Below are 27,682 nucleotides of genomic sequence, written 5' to 3' on the forward strand. Positions count from 1 at the left end.
GGTTAAAATAGAAGCGCCCCGTCAAAATTGAAAATCCCTCAATAATTCATTGATTATAGGTCCGGGTCCGGATAGGTCGGCGTCTCGGACCGCGGTCCGCCAGTTAATGACCCCTGCCTTAGAGGCACCAGCAGCCCAGATGATATCAAGGATTATGAGATAAAATGTGAGTATGTTATTTGCTGTCTCAAAAAAATGAATACATTTAAAAAAGGTTAAAGATTCAAGTTGTATGTCCTCGGAGTCATTATTCTCGAAGCCACAAAATAGGGTAATGTACCCCAAAGGAAGCGCATATAAAGGTAAGTGTCATTTCCAAACACACGTTGTATGACTGAATGCAATTTTTGCAGTCAAGAAATTAAATACGTTTTAAAAATATTAACTTATTCAATACAAATAATTATTGCTTTTTCATATCAGTATAGGTTGAACCCAAGATCCAGGAACTTGGTAGTGACAGTCTTTTTGTTCTGGGGGACGAGCTTCCTACCTAGTATTTGTGTAAACAGCTAAAAAAGTGCCATGACTTCACTGTGACTCCATTCAGAAACACTCCAGGCAGTTAAGTGAGTTCTTTTTGAAGGGTACACAGCACATGAGTGTGTAGCCCTGTGTTGGTAGGCAAGCCCAACAAGTAATGGCTTACATACAGCGCTAGGCTTTGGACCTGGCTGATTAGTGTGAGGCAGCATGTATGGCAGGGGGTTGACCACATACAGATGAATTTATGATTTGCACGAACAAACTTAAAAGGCCCTCTTTTTGGTACATAGAAAGCTATTACATAATGATTATGATATATCTGTATTGTATAACTGTTAAACATTTGGATTAATTTCCAAATTGACTAAAACAAAACTATATATAATAAAATTAATTCATGATGCTCATGGAACATGACCTCTGCAGGATCCAGACCCTGAACTACGACGACACAAAAAGCCAAATTTCTACATGGAAACTAGACTTAGCAGCCCTCTGATGCTCTACTTAGCCACAGCAGTGCTAAATGTTAAAATCAGTGCATTAACATGGTCATAGTGACAACATGTTAAACAGGTAATGTCTCCCGTATTCACCCTCTTAGTTAATATGTTAGCATGCTGACATTTGCTTATAAGCACACACAAAGCACAGTTGGGATTGCCATTGCAGGTTTTTGGTAATAAAATCAAAGTTTTTGGAAGATTTTGACCTGACAATAACACCAGAGGAAATGTTAAGAGATCATCAAAGTGATGACCTCATCCTGAGGGGGACGTGAATGTGTCTACCAAATGTAATAGCAATCCATCAAGTCGTTTTCAAGATATTTCACTTTGAACCAAAGATGTCATCTAATGGTGGCATTAGATGAAAGGTCAGGGGATCATCAAAGTCACAAGGATTCATCTTCTGGGGAATATGAATGTCTGTACAAACTTTAATGGCAATATATCCAATAATTGTGGAGATATTTCGGTCTGGACCAAAGTCGTGGGCAGACTGAAAGATTGACATTGCCCGCCCCTAGCTTTGTTTTTATTCTCTTCTACATAGGAAATTACATTAAAATGAAATTGGATGCACCAGAGCTGAGGGCACAAAATCTCATATGTACCATAGAAACCATTCAAATGCCTGAAGGTTTCAATAATTAAAATGTTGAAAAGACAATAAAAATGAGCTAAAGTCACTTAATCATTGCATGTTTTTGATATGTCCCGCATTTTCAAATCCAGAATCAACTTCAAATTCTTAATTTTATCTATTGATGCAGCAAATTTATTCAGGATATTGATCAAGCTTTTGGATGTGATGGCCCCAGCATAGCACACACTTTTTGTTTTAATGAAAGGGGGTACTGCAGGGGGGGGTGTCGCAATTTATTTTTGATAATTCTTTTTTTGCTTTGCGCATTCACATTCCCTTCTCCGCTGTGTTTCGCTCCCGACACACACACCTATAGTCAGAGACAGAGCGGAGGAAAGGAGAGGGGTGAACTAAAATAAATCCGTGCCAACATCGGACGTACCTCATCCAGATCAAACAGCACCTGAAAAACGTTGAAGACTCCTGCATTAGACTATTAATTTGTGTATACAACTAGATATATTAAGCAGAATAAATGTAAATATGTTTAATTATTAATTGTTTGGTGTCAAGTTTGTGTTTTGTATTTCTCCCTGTGAAGCATATATAAAAAAAACAGAGCAGGTAGAGATCAATACATCTTACCCATAGGGAACTACAACGAAACAGAGCTCACTAGTGGATTCTGAGGTGGAGGTTGGGCATGACATGCACAGGCAGCAGCTTTAGAAGCAGAATTACTCATTACTGCTCTTCCATATAGCTCTAACCTTACCTGGTCCACGCTGAACACACCTTAGCCCATATGACGACAAAAACCTGTCCCTATGTGGTCACTGCTCTTGGTGGACTTAGGCTGCCTTCACATGATCAGCAGTACAAGCGCTCTGCGCTGGCTGAGCCGTTATTTTCTTATTGAGAGAGCGGAGGCGCCCGATCACGCTGCACTCAAAGTTACAATTATTTTAACTTTGTCCGCAATTGCCGCTGAAGCCAGAAGAAGCACATGCAGGCAAGGGAGGTTACCATAAGAACAAAACTTTTGACTTGACATGACAATTTGGGGGCAGAATTCAAGGGAGGTACTGGCCCTCTCAGACCTTCACCATAGTATCATTCCTAATTTCACCGACCGGGCTTCCTGTAACGACAGCTGACAATCAAGAAGGTTCATGTGGGTGCGATTGGGGTTGAAAGTGAGGAATCATAAGTGTGCCTGTAAATTGTCAAAAGTCAGGTTGTTTCGTGCAGTCAGAACTAAACTTGGAGAGCAGAGTGAAGCTGTGAAAGCGTGGTCTCTATGCCCTCTAGCGCTCCCCAAGTAGAAACACTTTCTCGTGTGTGGTGGCTGCTCTGTGCCCTTGCTGCTTAAATGTTGTTATTGGTCGCAGCTGCCTATAACTCTCAATTATTGAATTGGTTCATGAGGACCTTTATTGTGCAGGTGGCAGTTAATATGTGCGTGTGTGAAATAATATAATTTGCTTGCGACATAAGACATAAATCTAATGCCATATACCTATTGTGGATTTGTAAAGTTGATATTATGAGTTGACAAACTATTCTAGCCAGTTTACACATCTATATCCATATGATCTGACATTCAATGAGATTCAATATTCACTCTCCTTTGAGCTTCGGTTTGGTCTCCATAAACTCGTGAGAAAGATATCTGCCCCTCCAGTTTGGTGCTGGACAGGTAGTGAACAATGGATTTTCAGAGCTGCTTTATCTGATAACAGCTGCCTGCTGCATTAGGAAACACCCCTGACAGCAGTGAGAGTGAACCGAAACCTTAAAGTGTGGGCTGTAAAAGGGAAAACAATGAGCTGAAAGAGGCTATTGAGCTCTGTAGAGTGAGACAATATTTCTTTAGGGATTCGTCACTATAAACAACCATTCATTTTACCCATTCTTCGTGTAAAAATATTGACTGGTGCAGCTACAGAGACTTCATCAGCTGTAACTCTACTTTAATACACTGCCTTACTAATGTCCCTGTGGCTCTTTACACTGCTGCCCAACAGACTGGATCCGTGAACACAAGTACTCCATCAGAGCAAACTACTGGAACTAGCCAATGGTCAAACATTTTCAAGCAGGTCATTACAGTAATGAATCTATTTAACAAGCATTAAATCAATACCAAGAAGGGACTTTGAGTTTGTTCTGATGACCTGCTTCAACATCACTGATTTCAACAGAAAACCCACAAAGTCTGCTTTAATATGTGGCTGTCATCAAGGACAAAGCTAGCAAGGTTGGGAGGCTGGATAATTATAGGCACTTTACACTACTACACTACTATCCAGTGTGGTATCTAAAGTATTTAGATGGATTATATTAGATTGTTTGTGTAAATATTTTGTTTCCAAAGACATCCAGTTTGGCTTCAAGGCTAAGCAAAGTATTGCTTTTTGTATCGATGACTTGAAAAAAGTAGCTGAAATGTGTAAAAGGCCAAACTCTTCTGTTATGGTGTGCCTGACAGCATTATAAGAATCCTGGCATATTGGTTTGCCAACCAGAGTATGCAGGTCAAAGGGGACAAGAGTCTCTGCTCCCTTAGGCGTTATTAACGGAGGACTGATGATTGAAATCCCTGACTGACCTGATGCCATTATCACAGTAAGCATGCAACTATCATTTATATTATCATTAGAATAATGTAACCACTTCGCCACCGCACTCAACAATATATTAATGTTTAATGTAAAAGTTTTAAAATGACTGAATGATCATTTATATGTCAAATCAGCAAATGATTACTCAGCAATTCCATGGAGGTTGTTGCAGCTGAAACGAGCCATTGGTACACTGTTTTATAAATGATAATGGGTAAATAAGTCAATGAAGGTTTGTTCTAAATGAAAACAGCTCTAGATGAAACTGAGTACATGTGTATGTAACAGGAACACTGCCATACTGTAGTACCAGTACCTTTTAAACCAATTGGATTGTGGCATCTGCCCTGCCGCCTCCTGACACTTGAATGCTTGTTCTTGCTTGTGCCATCCGTCGCCTATTCATCTATTACTTCCATTCACAGACTCTAATGCTCTCATTTAGCCACCACCGTTTAGTGAATGTTCGCTGGGGATTGTTCACTGATGCCAAGAGACAGTGTTCTCACAAATGTATCCCCTCCGATGACTGTTATCCTGTGTTCACTATTGTTACAATACTGTGGCTTTGTGACTCACTGTCAATGACTGTTCCATTGTAAAGCGTTTGAGACAATACCCCAATGTTCCAAATCCCAAGTAGATTATGTGTTATCTGACTTGGTTACTGTTTTTTGAGTAACATTGTAAGAAACTCTCTTGATTTGTAATTCAGGGACTCATTCTCTGAAGGCTAGGAGCATAAACTACAAATAGATCAGGACTTATGTTTTAAGTTTATATGGTAAAATATGGCCTATAGGTGCATACTTTCTTTAGATGGAATCATCTACCTATTTTCGAGCATGACAGGTGCAGATACGCTTCAGTGCAGCTCAGAACAACACTGACATATGAAATACTGCAGGCAGCTTTGCCTTTCATTAGGGTTAACAGCTAAAACTGTGGCAAGAACTATAGCGCACGTTATATTTCTGGAATTTGAAAAGAGCCTTACTTCACTTTTACTGACAAAATATGTGTTATAGAGCTGCATGAGTGATGTGATCCCCAGGAAGAGTGTCAAGGTGATAAACTGTCACAATTTCCATCTCCTTTACAGACATAAGCCGTGTCAACTGTGAGTAATATGAGGCCATAAAATTTGACATATCATACATTTCAGGGAAAACAACAACAGAAAAAATAACTTTAACTGTGCTGCGCTTCCAACTGTTTTCAGACAGGGGTCCCTGGGTTCTCCTGTGTGGTGAAGGGCACAATAGTTAGCATGATTTACAATCCCAATTTAGGCTAAGTGACATTTGATGGCAAAAAATATTAAGTAGAATCGGATGCATACATTGATCATCAACAGCTAATAAACTGAAGCTTCATTTTCACAACCGATTTGACTCACTGATAATTGCAATCCATCAATTTGAGTCTTTTGGATCAATGGGCAGAACCGAGCAGTGATGTTGTCTAGTCGACTATGGGCGTGTCATTATGATAAATGGCTCAATCTGCTGAAGCTGAGGAGGCTCTATACCTTATGAGTCACACAGATGGGAAAAGTTGAGGGAGTCCTGGCCACAACTTTATCTCGTGCCACGATCAATTTGAAAAATATGCAGCCGCAAGATGCATCAAGTATTGAGGAGGAATTAGAGTGAGGAGCAGCAGATTGTTTACTGGATAAAACCGGTGCAAATCTTTTCCTTCTGCTATAAATCCCAATAAGAGTCTAAACATGCCAGTGTATTACTACTGTCTGTTTTAATACAGATTTGCCTCGCCTCAGGGAAGTCAAAAGCAACTATGTTTCCAAAAACCTTCTTCACCTGTAATCGCTTACGGAGACAAAGGGCTGCCCTCACTCACTGTAATAAATCATGCTGAACAGCTGCTTACTGCAAATGTTCTATGTAAAAAATATATAGCTTAGTTATGCTGCATGTACAGTACAAATTACAGATATTACCAAAGTGAAATGGAGAAAAAATTAATATAATTTCAGAATTGCTAAAATCCATTTACTGTATCCATTCACATCATGATTACCGTTGGCAGGAATAATAGACGTGGTACATCTTCGGAAAACACTTGAAATGACTTGAGATAACAATTATTTTCATAAATGCGGAAGTTTTTCCCTGTGCGTTGTTTGTAATGGAATTTCCAAAACAGTTGTAGCCTATGACTTGTGAGGAGTAACACAGACCTGCAGTACTAATGACAGAAACAAAAGATCCAAGAAGAGAAACTGAAAACTTACTCCATTAAACAATGCAGCTGAAACTTAAAAAAAAGATCTCTTAGTACCTTATAAACCAACTAGAGCATTACGCTCCCAGACTGCAGGGTTACTTGTGGTTCCTAGAGTCTCTAAGAGTACAGTGGGAGCCAGAGCCTTCAGCTATCAAGCTCCTCTCCAGTGGAACCAGCTTCCAGTTTGTGTTCGGGAGGCAGACACACTCTCCACATTTAAGAGTAGGCTAAAGACTTTCCTTTTTGATAAAGCTTATAGTTAGGTCTGGCTCAGGTTTGCCCTGGATCAGCCCCTAGTTATGCTGCTATAGGCTTAGACTGCCGGAGGACACCTCCCTGCTCTCTTCCTTCTCTTCCTCTCTCCTCTCCTCCCTTTCTTCTTCTCCCTCTCTATCTGTATGCATTTATGTAAATGTATGTTACTAACTCATCATCCGGGGCATCATCCCCGGAGTGTCTGTCTCTCATGTGGCAGGTTGCCACTGATAAAGTTTACGTCAGGATCATGAATCGTGACAGCGCCTGCTGCCCTGGTCCTGCTGGACACCGGGAAGCCTTTCTGACATTTTCCTGAATTCATCCAAACTTTCTTTTTCAACACAACATAATTTCTGTCAAATGTTGTATTTGTACTATGTTGTTTATCCTGTACACACGACATCTATTGCACGTCTGTCTGTCCTGGGAGAGGGATCCCTCCTCAGTTGCTCTCCCTGAGGTTTCTTCCATTTTTCCCCCTTTAATTTTGGAGTTTCTTTTAGGAAGTTTTTCCTTGTGCGATGCGAGGGTCTAAGGACAGAGGGTGTCGTAACCTGTACAGTCTGTAAAGCACACTGAGACAAATGTATAATTTGTGATATTGGGCTATACAAATAAATTTGATTTGATTTGATTTGAAACTTAAAAACTACTCACCAACTCACTATGTGTGTGTGTATGTTTCCTGTGAGGAAGATATATCTCTTTCTTCATTTGGATTGTACTCTTTTGTGGTCGATGCTCAGAAGTTGTTGAGGCGTTACACAGCAGGTGGTATGGGGAGACCAACAAGAAAACTCAAATAAATTGCCAACGCAAGACAAAAAAAACTGCAAACAAGACTTATTTGCTAGTTCTTTATATCTTTGTTTACGTCTTTTTTTATGTTTCATGGTACTTGTGGGAACTCTTGCACCTGCGTTAGATATCCTGCGCTCAGAATGAAAAGGTGGTAATATCAAAGAATCGTCGTATAGACATGAGAAGACACCTTCATTAATGCATAAAAGTGACAGCAATTATTTTTACAATTAACACTTGAAATGAGGAAACGACATTGTAGCACTAAATTACACAAATGTGATGTTTTAATGGTGACAAAGATAAGCAGTCAGTGACCGTGTTGTTTTTGAAAAGATAGGTAAATAAGAATTAAGTGGTGTGATCCCCACTAAGTAAAGCTTCATTAACGCAGTAAACGAGCATGCAGGAATTAAGTGGAATCCACTAATCTATTGACATTAAAATAAATGTATATGTTTTATTCATTTCAATGTTTTCATTTTCAGAACACCTCAGAATTTATAAAGGTGAGTTCTTCTGACTTGATGTCTTTTTACTTGAAATTATGAGTTAAATGAATGAACTTCTGAGAATTAACACAACTCATCAAATTATCTTTATAAAGAATCATGGTTAGCATATTAGCAGACTTCCCAGCATGAATTGTTTGAGATTTAAAATTCTCCAGAGACAAACACTTGTATGTCCTCTTAATATCTTCAGTTTATTATAATTATAATTATTATAATTATTATTATTATTATTATTATTAATGTTAATATTAATATTAATAATACATTAAATGTATATAATGCATTTCTAGAACTCAAAGACGCTTCACACAAGTCGTTGCAGGTTATTCAACCTGTTTTTCGCATGTTAAGTTAGTAGTTAGAAAACTAAGTTAATTTTGAACTAAATAGCCTCATAGCCATGTAAGGCATAGCCATGTAAGGCATAGCCATGTAAGGCAACCCATCTAGGATAAGGACACTCCGAACAAAAACCAAGGGTGCTGTTCACACCCGGCTCCAAGCCGTATACCATCTGGAGGCATCGGAGTGAAGAGCGGATAAGGGCTTATGCCCAAAACGGCCAGTAGGACTGTGAGGAGCTGCGCCCCACAGTTCTTATATTTGCGCATTGTAAGGCCTAAATTATGGAGAACAAAGTCATTCCAAATCCTATACTTCCAGCAGCGTGAGTCCGCAGGAACCAAGCAGCGGACGGTGGGGCTGGTCCTCTCCCCGTATGATGATAGGGCCTCAAACCCGGAAGGGAGGGTTCTATCCGACCACAGCACGCGGTCCTAAGCACTGCTGCGTTACCGGAGACCATTCACCATGGGAACCTTAGGGTACACTATCACACCAACAGGATCCTTAGTGCTGACTTTGATGGCAACCCAGTCACAACTGTCATAGTTGTGTACTCACCCACCAATGTGGCACAAGCTGAGGAGGTGGAGAAGTTCTATGAGGACCTTGCAACAGCGGTCCGTGATATCCCAGCTTACAACTTCCTAGCTGCGAACACCATGTTCCAGAAAAGAATGGGCAAGAGAGATGGACCTTCCAGGATCGGGCTACCGGTATGCAACGTCAACTGGACTACATACTAGTAAGGCGAAGGTGGAGAAACTCCATCTTGAACGCTGAACCTTACAGCACGTGGTTCTGGGCTCTGATCATCGAGTGGTCTCCATGAGGGTGAGACTGAGCCTCAGGGTCCCCAAACCAAGCCTGAAGACCCGGTATGACTGGAAAGCATTCTCGGCCAGCCCTGGCCTTCAAACCAGGTATGCAGTGGAGGTGAGGAATCGCTTCCAGCTGCTGGGTGAGGAGGAGGAGCCTAATGCCAAGTACAGGCGGTTCGTTGCTGCGGACCGGAGGTCATGGTGGCGCGTGAGGGAGTGGAGGAAGCACACCGAGGCTTTGGGCACGAGCCGACTGCAGAGAATCGCATGGTATTGAATATGGCCAAACAGCTTCTTTTCGATACCTACGATAAGATCAGAGGGGAGAAGCTGATGGAGAAGGTGCAGAGAGTGGAGGCAGTGCATGGTGAACAGCAGTATGGGGAGGCATGGAGGGTCATCAATGAGATGAGTGGGAGGAAAAGATTGAAGGAGGGACAAGTGGCGGACAACAGCCCAGAAGAGAGGGTAACCTCCTGGTTCACTCACTTCCGAAATCTCCTGGGAACACACCTGACAGTGGATGGACCTGAGGAAGTGATACCTGTCGTCCTCACAAATCTCGCTATTGACGATGGTCCCTTTACAGTCAGGGAGTTTGCCAAAGTGAAATCCACACTGAAGCAGGGAAAAAGTGCTGGGCCAGACGGCATCCCTCCAGAGGTCTGTAAGAACTGTGATCTTGACGACATCATCCTGGAGTTCTGCAACCGCGCCCTTATGACAAACAGCCAGCCTGATATGCGGTTTCCAAGAGAAGAGGACCCTTGTGACCCAGATCTTGGCCTTGAGGAGAATCATCGAGGAGGTTAAGAAGAACAACCTGACAGCGGTACTGTGCTTCATCGATTTCAAAAAGGCATTTGACTCGATACACAGAGGCGTGATAATGAAGATACTCAAGGCCTACGGTGTCCCTTCCAATTTACTCCGGGCCATAGGGACCATGTACAAGGGTACAAGAGGAAAGGTGGTAACCCCAGATGGCAACAGTGAAGAGTTTGACATCCTGGCTGGAGTGTTGCAAGGGGACACCCTTGCCCCCTTCCTCTTCATTATAGTCCTAGACTATGCGCTCAGGAAGGCCATCAGTGGACAGGGAGCTAGAACTCGGCCTCACAATAACACCTAGTAGGTCGAGACGACACCCCGCTCTAGGCTGGCAGGTCACTGCCAGAGACACCAAGAGCTGTCAGCCAGCAAACTTGTGCTGTGGGAGCCAACACACGGGCACCGATCATGAGGGCATCCCGCAATAACATACGTGGATGTACTCAGGAAAGATGCAGGAGCAGAAAATACTGGCGAGCTAGCCAGATGCATGGAGGATCGGGAGGACTGGAAGCACCGATGGAGGGCCCATCTGAGGACGACCTAGTAGTAGTGATATAAAACTACGGGATACTGTAAACATGTAAAAACATGATCTGAGTGTGTAGTTGTGAGTGTATTTTCTGTGGATATGTGGCCTTTAATATTACCCCGCACTTCTATAACCATTGTGTTAGTTGTGCATAATTAAATACTTTAATTTTTCACAGCTACAAGACCATCACAATATTCAGGCATTTTAGGTTCACAATAAAGCTGCTGAGAGGCAAAAAGCAATTGTGCTCCTTAATGGCACTAAATCTAATGAAAATGAGCTGATAAGGCCGTTTCATGTTACATTGGTTTGGAAATGTGGGGCTCTTTTAAGGGGTTTTGGATTAAAGCGTGTCAAAATACACACAATACTCAGCAATTCTTTTAAATTGGACTGACAATAGCAAGCTACTGCTCAAGGATCATCAAGCATCCTCATAATTACACATTGCCCAGACAAATGGAAAAGAGAAGGCCTTAGTGCTGTTATATGGACAGGCTCATTTAAGAATGTGAACCTACGATAGATATGTTCCTTCGGCCAGAATATAATTCATTTTAACATCTAAACTTGGTATTACCTTGCACCTGTTTTTTATTGCTATTTCCTGATGCATTGAAAATGAAGGAAACGCTGGCACAGGCTCAACATACAGTCAGCGTGACAGCACGATTAATCCCAATAAAGAAAAGATAAACAAACCAACAGCAGGGTGTCTGTTTCAGCAAGGCATGTCATTCAGCAAACACATGACGTGCTCACACACACACACACCACATACACTGTAAACAACCTTTCCTAACACTCGCCTTAGGGTCAGGGTTATAACAGCTACTGACAAGGTGCCCTTGAGCAAGGCACGTAAGAAGCAGCTGCTCAGTCAGTATATGAGATTAACTGCAGTGGTACTGGACAGCTCCCAGGTGTGAAGGTTTGTACAGAATGTGTATGAATTTGAAGCAGGGCAGCACTGAAAAAGAACATGCACATTCAGCAAATCCCTTCCTTGCATAGATCGAGGAGAGGAAAGAAACATGGAAGATAAAGCTTGATATTTGTGTTGTACTATTTGAGGCCAACAGTTTCCCCCAACATGTTGAACGGAGCATGAAAAATAAGTATAATAACTACCTGACAATAGTACAAGGGTACATGATAACATTGTGATTTAAACGGTATAATTCTACAACCCTTTAAGGCAGAGAATTTACTTATTTTAGCATAATGACCCAGACAAAGGTAAAATGATCTACCTAACATCACCTCTAAAGTTCACTGATTAACATGCCATATATTATTAGTTTATTCTGTACAAAGTGTGAAAACATGTTGTGTTGTTACGGGGGCTTATGTGTTTATGTGCTCAACTCTTGTCACTGCGAAGTTACCAGGTGACGTTAGTGAGCTTTAGAGGTGCTTTAGGATCCTGGATGTAGCTTTATATTTACGAGACAGACACACTGAACATCTGCATCAATCATTTCAGGGTGTGATGGCTCGGTCTAATGGCTGTAGGGATTATAACAGGAGCAAAGGAGGATGTCAGGTGACGTTATTACAGAGCCACACAATGGAGGTCAGGTGGGTGGGTTAAAAAACATTGGAGGAAAAAAGTCTCCTGTTTCTAATGTAACATTGCTTTTCTTTAAGCATTAGCACGATTCTTCCCTAATCTTCGCCACGTATTTATTTTTTAACAATGATGACAAAATCTCTCTTAAAAAAGTGATAATTTTACACCCAAACCATGATCTTTCCCTAAACCTGACTATATCGATGAACAGGCCCTATCACACAATGGCGTATGGCAGAAACGTATGTGAGCATATACAACGTATATGAACGTATACAGAGCCTATTGATAGTGTATCGCGTACTTATACAAAACGTATCAGAGCGAATGGCCAACGTATTCGACAAATGCCCAACAGATGCATAACGCATTTCTAGCGTATTCCTTCGCCGTATGGCGGAAACATATGTCGCCGTATACGCTGGTGTACTTGGGTGAACGCTGAGGCCGTGAAACGTTTTTCAACATGCTCAAAAAACGTTTCACAGCCTCAGCGTCACACAGTTCTGCCATACGGAACTGTGTGACAGGGCCTTTACATCACAGATTTATTGTTCAACTGTGATGAGTAGGCACAGGGAAGGCTAAGCTTATTTTACAAAATGCCAAATTATTCCTTCAAGGCTTGAACAACTCTTTGGATACTGGGAAATGTATAGTAATCACACCACATGCAAGACTCTTTCTGGTCTTACTATTATTATTTATTTTCATGTGACAACATGACACACAACATCAGACATATTAACACATTATATCATTTAGATTGCAAAATCAAATGGGCATCTTAACAGTTTAATGGTGTTAATGACTTCCATACAGTAGCACCGCTACGGTCGTGAATCAAGGCACAGATGGCAATTAAAACTGAACTTGGATCATTTTGACACAGCTTCTTAAAACACTAAATGATGAATTTGCAATGCAGTTAATAAATTGCACATATTATAAATATGCTGAATGCACATCCAGTTTGAGGTCCACATTGGGCAACACTTGAGACAAAACATGCAATATCAAGATATTTCAGATTGTCAATTTCAATTTTTTTTATATTTCTGTTTGTCTTCATATTCTGTTTCATACTATTTCTCTTTGAGTTATAGCCAACCTACAGCACATTTTCAATCTGTCTTATTAAGATAAACTAACATTTGCCTTGCAGGGCTTGTGATTTGCCAAATGATTTTTGATTATGCCATCTGCTGTAGATTTGATGAGGGTTTCATATTAAATGATGTGAGCATGTGTGATCCATTTGTTGTCGGGCATTATTAACGTGGAAAACAAGGCAACATGTTAGCTCATGCGGTCATTATTGGTTACAATTCAAAAACTAGAAGAAGTAGTGTAACTAATTACTTTTCTAAATGAGTGATAAGGAAAGTCATTGTTAATAAAAAAAAAAGACTAGTTTGTTTCCCAGTAACAACCCCTAACACTGTGATAAGTGAACTCCACAAGTTTAGTTCTGAATGGCGACCCTGAAAACAAACGGCCCATGCTCCAAAAACAGAAAATAGAAGCACACAGCTAATTATTATGCAGAATGACAGCAAAGCCATGACCCGCCCTACTCTGCCTCTGATTGACTGACCATATTACTCTTACTCTCACTCCTCATGCCTAAACGTAACTACCAACCAACCAAGGCACCAACACTAGCCAATCAGATACAGAGTAGGGCAGGTCATGGCTTCGCCATAGCAGCAGAGTGTATTTTCGGAGCAATGGGTGTTGTTTTTGGGGTAACAGACTGTCAGATTCATGGAATTTCAATCCAACAGGAGATTTTTCTGATTATTTGGGTTCCGGAACATTAGGCCCTATAATGTTGCAAAAGTGGAATGCACCCAACCCTGTGCAACACAGTTGTTTTGTGATAAAAGTACAAACTGTGAAAATGTGTTAAATTGTGTGGCATACCATCATACCACACATAGTCCCTACCTGTTTACAACACATGTATTTAAGGTTAAATAAAGGCTTAATGCTCCCCAACAGAACTTGTTTGCAGGACTTGTAACCTGAGTTGAAAGAATAAAACACCCATGCATCATATTCTTCCCCTGTCAGACTCCTTCACATTATCTCCTTCACGTAATCCCTTTGAGGGGAGCAATCATATTTCTCTCACTTCAGGTGCTTTGGGCACATATTTGCATTTTCAGATGTCAGGCTCATTTAACAAAATTTCAGGACATCAGGCTCCCCTTTCATACCACCACAAAGCTGTTTTTGTGCATCGTGACATCAAGTTTCCTTGTCGAGAATGTCTTCTAAAGGTTAAAGCAGGGGTCAGGAACCAATGGCTCGCGAGCCATATATGGCTCTTTCGATAACGCAATATGGCTCGCAGACAATTTTGAGCTGACATGATTAACAAGTAATAAATAATTATACTGTGTCATTTTAAAGTAAAACATTTAGCAGCGGATTTGTTTTTAGTTCTCCCCTCTCCTTTCTTCCGCTCTGTCTCTGGCTGTAGGTTAAGGTGTGTTCGCACATGTGTGTGTGTAGGGGGCTGAGCCCCGCCCTTCGCGATACTGAGCAGAGCAGAAACTGCACAAAGCAAGCAGTAGACCGGGGGTGTCAAACTCAATCACAGAGAGAGCCAACATTAAAAACTGGGACTATGTCGAGGGCCAAACATTTAATGAACAGGATACAAAGTGCAAAAAGATTTGGAACATATTTAAGTCAACTGCAAACGGATTGCTGAGCAGTTAAATTTTAATTTCTGAGCTGCAAGGTCGGCAAATGCGCTCAGTTTATCAGCAGAATGCAGTCGGGAACACAGCGGTGGAGATGTTTGTCAGTGTTTGGAAACACGTAGTGACCAAAGTTTCCTTCTGCATCAGAGTATCCCACAGGCAGATCGGCTTGGAACGCTCTCACTGCATCATACATGTCCGTGATCACACAGCCCTGAAGCTGCAGGTTTAACAGTGAGATGCTTCGTTATGTTGCACAAACAGTCCAGCTCACATCGTCCCAGAGATCTGTGGTGTCTTTCCCTTTGTTTTCCAAAAACTTTCATATCATTCACACATTTAGATACTTGCTCAAATGTATTTTCCCGTGGTTGTGCCATGCATTGATTTACTTACCAAAACCAGCGGGCCAGTTATGACCGACATATGATATTTTCTCGCAGGCCGGATATAATTGCCTTGAGTTTGACACCCGTGCAGTAAACACTGAAACGTGCACATACATTAGATAAATAACCTAAGCGTTTAATTTATTTAATAAAAGAGCTCCTGTTCAATGAAACACTGATACCGCTATTAGTACTCGGAGACATGTTATTCTTAAAAAAATGCATGCATAAAGTTGCATTCAAATGTATTAAATATATGGCTCCCAAGGAAATACATAAAAAAATATTTGGCTCCCAGTCAAAATGGTTCCCGACCCCTGGGTTAAAGGGTAATACTGGCATCATATAAATGCATCAATAAACAAAGCAAACTCCATTCATAAAAAGCACTTCTGTGCTTCCCACTGATTAGCACATCTTGCTTTGCCTAAATTTGCAACTTGATCAACTCGCTGCTGAAGCCCTTTGTTTTTATTCTCATTATTCTTTCTTTCCTCTTATTTTTTTTTGCAAAAACTGCGGGACCAAAGTTACTAAAATTGACAGGTTGAAAATTCCACCTACTACTCATTGACCTGAAGGTGGCGCTGTAGCCACCAAGTCTGTAACAATCAAGTTTGGCTTAAATTCAAAACATTTGAATCTCTCAATTCTTGTACACATTTACTCCAATTGTCTTCTGTTCTAAACATGTCAAATGTTTCTTCTTTCTCAATTTTCTAATAATACCATGTTTTGACAACTTTTCAGAATTTGTCAGGATCATCTACGCACTTTGCTGATCTAAAGTTCGCTGATCAAGAAACTTCAATAAGTCAATCCATTTTGAAATTATACAGTTTAGATCTGTGTCTTTAAGTTCAAGTTTACATAAATGCTCCTAAATCAAAATTGTCTACAGCGATTGAAACTAAACTTGTTGCACATGTTCGGACGCAAGAACTGAGCTACACTACACTGTGTTGCAATATCCGGTCACTAGGGGGCACCGCAAATGCAAACATTTTACATCTTGTAATCATCTACATGGAGTTGTACAAAATTAGTTTTTCAGGATCACGACTCAATCGATGCATAACATTTGGAAAGTATTGATTAGAGTTGACATGGCTTATTACAACAAATCTATATTTCTATACTTTTCACATTCCAAACTTCAAAAAATTAATCGTAAGCCCAACAGAGCTTCACACACACAACACATCCACTGCATAGTGACAAAGGTTTGCCTTACTGCAACCTATGGTCAATACAGAAGTCACTCCGTATTTTGAAAAAGGTGCAAAATCAATCAACATGTATATCTCCACAATTCTTCATTGAATTGCTAGCAAAACTGACAGAGACATTGTTTGTCAATGTATAATCATGTTTGAAATGGACCAGATTGGTCTACAGTGAGTCTGCTGTGGCATTCAGTGTCTTACTGTAAATAATACTGTGTGAACTTGTTTTTATTTCGCCAAATGTTTGATCTAACAAAGTGTTTGATAGAAATCTGTAGAATGATGTGTGATTTTTTTCAGAATGTTATCATTTTAGGTTTACAAAAGACTAGGTGGCCACGTCATACAGTACTTTATGCATGTGATATGTTTTAAAGTGCTCATCCATCTGCTTGGACACCGATCATTGCCACTTTCTTCATTATTATTGATATCTGCCGACATTAACTGATTAACTAATTGATATTTCTTTCAAATGGAAGCTATTAAAAAAAAAAATCATTTTACATTAATGCTGAACATATATGGATTTCATTGACAATCCTAAGCTTTAAAAAAACAGAAGAAGCTGTAGCTGTCATTGGATTTTTAATTAATTCAAGCTAAAGATTGACTATTAATTCCTCCAGGAAATCTTTGACATCAGGGATTAATGTTATCTTCCCAAAGATTCACAAGTAGAACAATGTGTTAGGTGGATGGGACTTTTTTCTGATCCCTGGAAAGGACAAAACCAACACAGAAAGGTTCTCTGTAAACTTAAAATAAAAACTTCTCATCTTTAGATGTCCCAACAAGCCTCACAGTCATTTGATTTGTGAACAGAAAGCATACGAAAGAAAGAGAGTAAAAGGCAGAGTATAATGTTTAAACAGTGCACCACTCAAGATGTTAACATAGACTTACACATAACAGAGACAGTGGAATAGAAGTAGTCTTACCTGGGAACACAAGCACAGCAAACACCCATGACAGGATGATGAAACATGCCGAATTATACATACTTCCTAAACAGAGCTGATTCTGATCTGCTCGTTTGTTACGCTCTTTTTGTATCTTTCCACAACAGGGCTTCAGAGAGCTGCCAACTTTGCTTTTTTTGTCTTTCTCTGCCTTTTTCCTGAATGTCAGTTTGGATAGCTTTTCATCCCCACTTGCAGGCTGTAGTGAAGATGCTTTAAATCCAGTGCAAGTAGTAGTTGGTAGCACACAAACACAGAGGCAGGCTCCTCACGCAGTATTCGATCTGACTCTCTTCCACGTACAGCACACAGAGAGACCAGCACTCTGCAAGATTGGGGGGAGAGAAGGGGAGGGCATTCTCTGCTCAGCTGGCATTGGCTAAAGCCTCTGTCTATCACCCATGAACAGTCATAGCTCTGTTTTTTTCTTTCTGTTTTTTTGCTGCTCTGAATCCCCAACTCTGCTTTCCTTTCTCTGACCTCTGAAAAAACTAGAGCAGGATTAAAAAAGATGATGCAGGATTGATATTCAATAAAGGTTTATTAAGAAGCAGCCTCCTAATTAATGCACATGTTGATCTGGGATAGGGACATTTTTCTGAAATTCATCCCTTGGTGTGGTTCTTTGGTGTCATGTGACATACCTAGAATGTGCATTAATGAGGAATTTTGATGCAATGTTATGACAGTATGGAATGCTCTATCCGGTTGCAGCACATAGATGTGTTCATTTGTGGAGGATAGAAACACTGCTGGACAGAAATAAACATAATGGTGACACTCAATGTGTGATGAGATTCACCCTCAAATTCTCACTGCTGTTATTTTGAGTAAAGTCAATGGAGTTGAGGTGTGATTCATTTTAAAGCCTGGCTGAAATTCCCTGCCACAGAAGTGTTATAATTGATTGTGATAAAACTACCCATAACCAACACAGCAGAGCTAGAATTCATGTAAATATATTGTGTTATATTTCCAGAACAAATGCAAAACAAGTATTGTAAAAAACGTTGCAGTTTTTGCAGTTGGCAGACCCATCCCATGCATTGTGTGGGTGGCAGAACAAGATGTTTCCCCAAAAACACAGTGAAGAGGTCCTACGCTACTCTTTATAGGAGGTGGGGAAGTTAACCAGACGTACATTTTCCAAATCAATCAGTTAGTCTTCATCAATGAAATGTTTCCCATTATAAAACCAAAACGTGCCTTTTGAAAAGACTTCTAAGAGTATACAGCATAAATCTCACCTTTGCGTTGGTTGTTTTTGAGTATGGAATTGGCACATTGCTGCTCCTTGAGGCAGGTGAGGAAGGGAAAGGAAACCCGGTCCAGGATAAACAGAAGATAAAAGATGGATGGATTTATTCAATCAAACATTACAGCTGTGATTCTTCAAAACAGGGCTCGAGATTAACAGCGTCCCAGGAACGATAATGTGTTCACTATCAGTAGCAAATGACAAACTGAACCAAGCGTGTGTGTTTCCTCGGGTAATACACACAGCAGAGACATAATCACAAACAGTCACCAACTTTGTTCTCGGCCAATTTCCCTCATCCGAGATAAAAAACATTCCTCGTCCTCTATGCTACTAGTTTAGCCTAATCCAGGGGTCGGGAACCTATGGCTTTTTTGATGATGCCATATTGCTCTCAGACAATGTTGAGCTTACATTTTTTAACATGATTAACAATTAATAAATTATTTTATTTTAAAGTAAAACATTTAGCAGAAATTAGTTTTGAAAATAAAATTCCAAATGTAAAATAGTCGACACCAAACATTTTAATTGGATAATGCGGAACGATTCATTGAACGGGTCATTGAACGGGTCATTGAGAGGTCGAGAAATAAACTCCTCCTTTTCATCAGGTAGCCAGTTAGTTTATCTGCTTCCAACTCTTAAAACAGAAAAGATGTCGAAAAGAAAAAAAGATGAGGATTATCGTCTGTTCCAGGCCGTGTGGACAGAGGAATTTGCATTTGTGGAGAGAGCAGGATCTGCGGTATGTTTGATATGCAACGATAAAATTGCATCCATGAAACGGACAAATGTAAAGCGGCACTTTAATACACACCATGCTTCATTTGCATCGAAATATCCAGCTGGGGACAGCAGGAAAAAGGCCTGCGAAGAGCTACAGCGGAGAGTGCTAACCAGTCAGCAGCAACTCCTTGGATGGACCAAGCAAGGTGACAGGAATTCAGCTAGCTTTGCTGGTGCTTTGGCAATAGTAAGGAATGGAAAGCTATTCACAGATAGCGAGTATGTCAAAAATGTGCGTTGGTTGTCAAGGGGGAAAGTGCTCAGCCATTTTGCATCTTGCCTGAGTGAAATCCAGACTTTTCTTGAAATGAAAAGCTAGCTAACAGAGTGGCTCCTGCAGTTTCACTATCTCGTGGATATAACTGGCCATCTGAACCAGCTCAATGTGAAAATGCAAGGTGTTGGAAATACAATCTTATCCTTTCAGCAGGGTTTACATTCGAAAGCAAACTGGAACTCTTCATCAGGGACATTGAAACAGGTCGTCTTCTGCACTTTGATACACTGCAACAATTTAGAGATTTGTGCTTATCAAGTGAGCCCACTCAATATGTTGATCTCCAGCAGCTAGTTGGCTTTACGTCCAATCTCCTGCAGTCATTCAAAATGCGTTTTAGAGAATTTCGTGAGTGCACTGATCTTTTTAAATTCATCACTCATCCACACAAGTGTGCAGTGGACAAAGTCGATCTGAAATGCATCAAATCCCTTAATCGAGAGTTGGAAGGACTTGCGCGACAGCAAGCAGAGCTGGCGAGTGAACACAAGTGGACAGAAATTAAAAAACTTCAACCTGAAGACCAGCTGATTCTCAAAACTTGGAACGAGCTTCCGGTCACATACCGCACAATGCAGCGTGTGAGTATTGCCACTTTGAACATGTTTGGCTCTACATATGCATGTGAGCAGTCTTTCTCGCATCTGAGAAACATTAAGACCAACCTACCAACAACTTCACGTTTAACTGATGGAAGCCTCAACGCCTGCATGAAGCTGAACCTCACCACTTATGAACCAGACTACAAGGCCATCAGCAAAACCATACAGCACCAGAAGTCGCATTAATGGTAAGACGTATTTAATTTATTATTGGTTAGCTATAGTATATCAACAAAAGTATTAAAAATAATAAATATATTTATTATACATAGTGCTTTTAGTACTCGGAGAAGTGTTATACTTTAAAACTGTATGTCTTACATAAAAAATGCATGCATAAAGCTGCATTCAATATTTATTAAATAGGCTATAAGGCTTTTATGGCTCTCCCAGCCAAAAAGGTTCCCGACCCCCGGCCTAATCAATACAATGGTTCTCATGAACAATAAGCTGTTGACTGTGGTACATTATGAGAGCGAGAGCGAACTAGGTTTATAAACTGTGTTATAGACCAACAAAGATTTCAGACTGGTCCATGCTGGGTAAGGGAGGACAGTGCCCACATAATATTAAGCCTAGAGCCCCCTCTTAAAATAACTGTGGCTAATATGTTGGCACATTTTTCACCCAATAATTATCCCCAGAGAGGATAAATTGTTATTATACTTTAATGGCAGTGTTTTGGTACCTTTAAAATTATATGCGACCTTTGGCTTTGTGCCTTGGTTGTTTTTAATTATCTAAAAACGTTCAGCGATAGGCAGCTAAAAACGCAGACATTTGGATATTGTATAGTATATGCATCTATAGCTTGTATCTTCATATGGAGTTTTTTTTATTTAAATGACCATATGTGCCAAATTGATCTACTGTATATTAGTTGTGCATAAGTTAAACTGTAATTCAAATTCTATATTTGTGGCTCTGGGTGAGCACATAAGCATAAACATGACAAACACAAAATATGCAAAAGTTAAACTTTGCATAAGGGGCGTGCACGTGGTTATGGGTGTGCAACTGTATGTGCATGCCTTTGTTCAAATGCATTGATGTGTGCAAGTGATAAAAGGCCTCTGCTACCACTAATACTTTTAATGACTTCTTTCCAAAAAGGAAAAACAAAAGAACATTACCACATTAAATTAAAAAAAATGACCGTTTCACTTTTATACTTCCAATTGTCAACCATGAGTCCCATTTTTTTCAGTGTATCTGATGTATAATAATACCTTTTGTAGTGTGTAAATGTGCCCAGTGCATTTCTAACTGACCACCAAATTATCATTTGGCCGCTTCTATGTTGGAGTTCATCTCTTTCCCATATTTTCTTACGTTTTTACAGTTACCGAACAAAGTGTTCGCCATTACTTTATAAAAGACTAAAGCTGATTGTGCATTCCTAATCAAATTATGATAAGACAATAGCTTGTTTTCCTTTTTAGATAATACAACCCCCATATTCTTTATGCAGCTTATTTCTAAATACCTCCAAAACTCCCTCTTGTCCACTTAGCAAAAATAATCTTGATTCTCTTGAAAGGATCGGAAAATGCCTGCTGTATACAAATCACTTAACGTTCCAATATTCTTATCAACCAATGTTTTATTTCTTATTCAAATTAATGGGTTCCAAATCGAGAAATATTCTTCCTTATATTGAGAGATACGTAGCAATGTATGTGCTTCACACACCCTTAAACCTGGACCCCCCTCCCTGCAGTCATATTTTCTCAGAAAAATAGTTTAAAAAATTGGTACACTAACTGCAGATATCTATTAGAACAAATGTTTCATTTTGTGTGAGACACATAAGCATTGCATGAAACTGTATAAAGTAACTAAGTTACTGTGTGTGTTTTGTATTTAATATTTGACAGCAGTCAGTGGCATAAACATGAGGAGAGAGGATATTATCTTTCATACAGGAGATTCATGTTTCTGGCCTGTAAAATATTTTGTTTACTTCAGACTCATAATGAACTGCATGCAATTGCATAATTGCAGTCAATTGATCTGCAGTAGTGTAGTTAGACAGTTACCTAATCCTTCTCTCTAATTTTCCATTGATAACCTCATTACTAATGCAAAGGAAAAGTGTTTTTGTAGGCTGAACGCTAGGATGATGAGCACAGATGATACATGACATCTAGACATTTTGAAACGTATTTGATTACAATACAGTGATTGAAACCTTGAAATTCTCTCAGGTAAAATCAGTATGTGCAACAGAGTAAAATAGCTGCATGCAGTGAAGCTTTGATTGACTGTTATTTCTTAATTGCACTCATGAATGATGAAGAAGCAAGCTGCTACATATTACTAAGTCTTTACATTTGTTAGACTTTGTACAACAGCAGAATAATAACATTTTGAATAAACTACACTGAATCAGGGTAAAATGCTCTTAGGAGAATGTGTGTAATGACATGCAGAATTGTTTGGAAAATAAAATAAACTGCTGCACCTTTTTTTTCAGGGCACAATCATTTGTTTTTGCTATTGCAAGCTTGGGATATGCAAGGTCACCCATCTTAATTGGATCCTGATTCAAAACTAATAGGTGAAGTTGGCCTTCCCTCAGGCTTGCCCTCTCAGCTTTCCTGCAGCAGGATGCTTTTGCCGCTTCCTCCATCAGCCACAGTGGTACAGTGGCATTCGCCCTGATATCAAGGAACTTGGGCGCTTGATGTCCACTCTGCTTCAGATTTGCCACCAGGTTTGGCTGGTGCAGTCACCCTTGTCGGAGGACAGTGAAACCGGGGAAGCTACAGGTGCTCGAGCGGACTGTCCAAGCTAATCAGACCAGACAGCAGGTCTTCGCAGGGACATCGTCCCCCCAGCAGGCCTAAGGGTTCCACATCCCCCCCAAAACACACACACACACACACACACACACACACACACACACACACACACACACACACACACACACACACACACACACACACACACACACACACACACACACACAGCGGGGTGAGCCATGTTTTACACCTTTTCCCAGGGGAACAAGCTGCAATTCTGACATGAAATTTACATCATCAGCGATCCGGCAAATGCTTTATCCCTGAACCGGGAGTTATCCGTCCTCTCTGCAATCAAACCAGTGAGGCTCCTTTCATCTTTGCCTCAGAGATGTCGACCCATTGTCTCCGTCGGTTCTACCTAACAGAGGAGACCAGCCGCATGGGTCAGGACCCTCTTTCCACCCATTCCTCTGATCTTACCAACACTTCTCAGAGTGCTTCAACAGGGCCACAGGCTTCTTCTGGTGGCCGCCTTTTGGCCAGCCAGAACTTTGTTCTCGCTGCTGCACAGGCTCTGCTGCGGGACACCTTAGTGCTACTTAATTCTACCATGGTTGTTTACTTATTTAATTTTATTACACTTGTGTTTGCCTATTTAATTAATATATGTTTGCCTACTTTTATTTTGTCTTTCATCTGCTGACTGTTGTAACACAGTAAATGTTCCTAGGGTTGCGCCATCCGAGTGTTCGTACATGGGACATGGCAACCATTGGCACAGGCAGAGCTGAGGTGGCTGTGGGCCAAAACTGTTTTTCTCCTTGTCGTCACTTCAGCAAAGCGTGTAGGCGAGCCACAGGCCTTGTCAATTCCTGTTTTAGGAGGAATATAGCGTCCCTTACCAAGGTGCTGCCACCCTCACATCTCAAAGGTTGCTTGCACACTTTGAACCTCCCTTCGGAGAGGGTGAAGACAAGTCAAGACTCTTATGGCCGGTGTGGGCCCTCAGAGCTTATATCTAGGTTACCATGTGCATTCAACGGTCTGAACAACTCTTCCTCTATTATGGTGGTTCTAGAAAGGGCTGTGCTCTCTCAAAGCAGAGCCTATCCCACCGGATCGTAGATGTAATTTCCCATGCATACAGTGTGAATGCATGTTCTCTGCCACCCAGCATAAAGTGCCACACCACTAGGAGTGTCTCTAGGTGTGCCCTTGGCGGACAAACAGTATATGCCGCAGCCACATGGCCATCACCAAGCACATTCTCTAGATTCTTCAGGGTGAATGTTGCCACCCCTCATCTATTGGGTGGTGATTGCCTAGTGGTCTTGTGGTACAGCTTCCAAACAGAACAACGGATGGTTGAGAGTTCATTACCAGTGACTGCCACCACATTTTTGAGGTAGATCTTCAAGATTCCTTGTGACTCTACAATTCATCCAGTGTTTTACACTGCCTCTGACAGGTCCTAATGATAATAGATAATAGAAGAAATATAAAGTTACAGATATAATTACGGTTCTATAAATCCTGGATGATCGCCAGAGTTCTTACTCATTCAGAACCTCGTGATCCGGCTTGAAGATTCTGTAAGGATTGATCTCATTGGCAGTCATCGAGGATTCATAGAACCATAGTTACATCTGTAACTTTCGCTCTTTTTTGTCATTGATGCGATTTAAAAAAACAGTACATAAAATAAAACAAAAACAAATACTTCAGGTCAGATAGCTCGGATTAGGAAGTATGTGTCACATTTGTTTGGTACAGTAAATGTAATTAATTTGATCTTCAGTGTAACATCATACTTATGTAACAGACTTGTGATGAGTAATCGCATTTTTGATAAAAATGTTTGTTGCAGCCTCTGTTGTCTCTGGTCTTTTTTTGTTTTATCAACCAACAATGAAAGCAAAAACCCTTTCCACAGGGAATACACTTGCATTTCCCATGGTACTGTGCTTCCTGTTCTTGCCCTTGGCATAAAACAACTATGATCTATGATCTGTTTTTTTTGACAGCATCATTACTAACAGCGCTTTGAATTCTGGTGCTAGCATCCCACTGAAGGTTTAACTGTGGCACATTTCAACAGGAATAATCTCTGAATGGCCCAGTCCAGTTCACCTAATGGATATCTGCTGTCCATTCAGTTTGATACAAGTGCTCTTGTGGTTTCCATTTGATTTTCATTGGACTTATCTTGAGCTCTTTACAGTAACAAATACATATAGGGTTAGTGCAGTGTAATTAAAACAGGTTTGTAACTCTAATTTACTGTAGTTAAAATATAGTAATCGTTTGTAATATTAATTAATTAATAATTATCAAACAATGCATTGTTCTGGTTTTTACTGTCAATTAATAGCATAATAGTGATAAAAACCCATGTTAAGATCATGAAAGCCTAATATTACTTGTTATAATCCACATGCATTACTTTATTTACTATATTTAATTTGTTTTGGAGCACAGGAAGTGTTGTAGATTTTGGATTATATTTAAATAAACAGAAGAAGAACTGGTATGGAAGTAAAGTAATCAAGCCAAATTGTAATATGTTAACCACTAATGTAAATTAGTTTGTGGAATTGAAATAATAAACTGAAAACCAATCAATTTCCATTCATTAAAAATGGTGCAAAGTTCTTTAAACACAAATCAACAGATCAATGAAAAATTCAAAATGTGGAAAACTGGGCAACCACGGATAAGAAATGAAGCCTGAATGGAATCAAGGAGAAAACACTGGAATTCAAACCACATGAATGTGTTATCTCAACATAAGTATTCAGTAGTGGTTATATGACACAATTAAGTATTAGGTTCACTTAAGTTTAAAACCACCTACAGAAAGTGAAACCTCACCAACACATTATCCCAGGAGAACCCACATCACACTGTTTGACTGATTGAATATGCAGCAAAAGTAGTACAGCATTACTGTTTGGCTCAGATACTGAAGAAGGTATACAATGTTTTGCCCCTGTAGTTAGTTTACTGTAAGTCACTCTGGATAAGAGCTAAAAATGACCTGTAATTATAATCAACAGTAAAATTAAATGCTGAAATAACTGACTATGATATAAGTTTGAGTAAATACTTCATTAAATATTCTAATTCTAAAGTAAAAGTTAGAGAATGTGTGCATGTTCATCTGAGGGGAAACTGTAGAATAGTTGCTTGTACTGTAGCTGCAGCAGCATTTTGTGTCTGATACACATTGTCTCAGAAATAATTGGGAGGTTTATTGAATATAACAAAGTAAACACACCACACATCGCAACCCCAGAGTCAAAGCTTGAATCAACTCTTACCTAAGCCAAATCATTATTGTGACACAGATCAGCTGTTATACATTAAAAACTATCCACATAAATCCAGAAACATATTATTGCCTTGTATTGGAAAACGAGTTCAAATTAGAAGCATAAGTAGCAATCCCAACTTACTTGCTGGCATGGATTTCCAAGTGACATTATGGTGAGATGTATACCTACAGGGGGTGGAGAGCTCATGAGCAGAACACATGGAGTTGTTTATGTGTCATAAACTGCATGAATCACACAAGTAATGTGTGGAAAAGGTTCAATACACCAAAAAAGGAAACCTTGCTGTTTGCTAAGAGTGCAAAATTATCTTTTTTTATGTAGTGAACTGGTCAGAGACATGGATTCTAATAAGTGGATAGTTTTATACAGAAGAAGAACATGCTGTTTTTAAACATTTCTCAAGCTCTGTAATTATTGCTCCTAGATTCCTAAAGAGACGGCTAGTTAGCTAGGACTCATAATATAACGTATTTCTGAACATACACAAATACGTTGAGTGGCATCAAAGAAAAACACTATTACTGTAAATAGGGAAAAAAAAGTAAAAGGTTTGCCATATTTAGATACCTCATCCCATTGTTAATATATATCAATAATTATTGCAATTTACACAATCTGTTTCTCTTCTTACCTATTGCATCTCTGTATTGTTCCGTTTACCCCGCCTCCACCTCACCAGACAGCTACTCCCACCTCATCAGCTCACCTGGGCTCCAGCTGCATCTCATTTTCAATCAAGCCGGTGTTTAAGCCTCTCCTGCTTACACACTCAGTGCCAGATAGTACTGTGACTCAGGCCAGACTTTCCAGCTACCAGCTACTTGGACTTTTGTATTGATCCTGTGCTGAATATCTGTCCTGCTCTATACCTGCCAAGCTTCGACATTAAACGTAATTTGCAACTGTTCCTGATTTACTGGGTGCTGCATTAGGGTCCAAACATGCTCCGTGACAGCAATATTTGCTGAAATACTGGTAAAGTTCTTACTTTCATTACCATTGACACAATACTTTAAACATGCATGAAGGGAGAATGTTGATAAAAGTATATTAATGAGAGCTTTTATGACTAAACTGCTGCTTTACTTGTATTGCTCATTCTGCTCCGTCATATGCCCTTCCAATGTACTTAATGTTAAAATCAACAGTTTATTAAAATATTTTGTCCAGTTTTCCTTTTTCGAAGCTCTATGTAGAGCGCATTCCAAACACAATTGTAGCCATAAAGAATTAGAAAAATAGATGAAATAAAGTAGTT

At 40.0% G+C, this 27,682-nt stretch overlaps 1 protein-coding gene across 2 annotated transcripts in view; it reads right to left on the bottom strand.

Moving 5' to 3' along the window:
- opcml (opioid binding protein/cell adhesion molecule-like) overlaps nucleotides 1-26,605 on the bottom strand; it is a 274,618-nt gene extending 248,013 nt beyond the window's left edge. The window contains exons 1-4 of one of the 2 annotated variants that reach the window (XM_029447841.1): nucleotides 26,545-26,605; nucleotides 22,807-23,187; nucleotides 18,664-18,709; nucleotides 17,396-17,741 (exon numbers count right to left, since the gene is read on the bottom strand). In XM_029447841.1, the coding sequence (XP_029303701.1) occupies nucleotides 17,396-17,456 (61 nt within the window). In that variant the 5' untranslated portion in view covers nucleotides 17,457-17,741; nucleotides 18,664-18,709; nucleotides 22,807-23,187; nucleotides 26,545-26,605. Of the gene's footprint in view, nucleotides 1-17,395; nucleotides 17,867-18,663; nucleotides 18,710-22,806; nucleotides 23,188-26,544 lie in introns of those variants that run through there. The other variant, XM_029447842.1, reaches the window with a different exon arrangement.
- Nucleotides 26,606-27,682: the final 1,077 nt, after the last annotated feature.

Source organism: Cottoperca gobio, chromosome 14, assembly GCF_900634415.1.
Source record: "Cottoperca gobio chromosome 14, fCotGob3.1, whole genome shotgun sequence".
Lineage (NCBI taxonomy): Eukaryota > Metazoa > Chordata > Actinopteri > Perciformes > Bovichtidae > Cottoperca > Cottoperca gobio.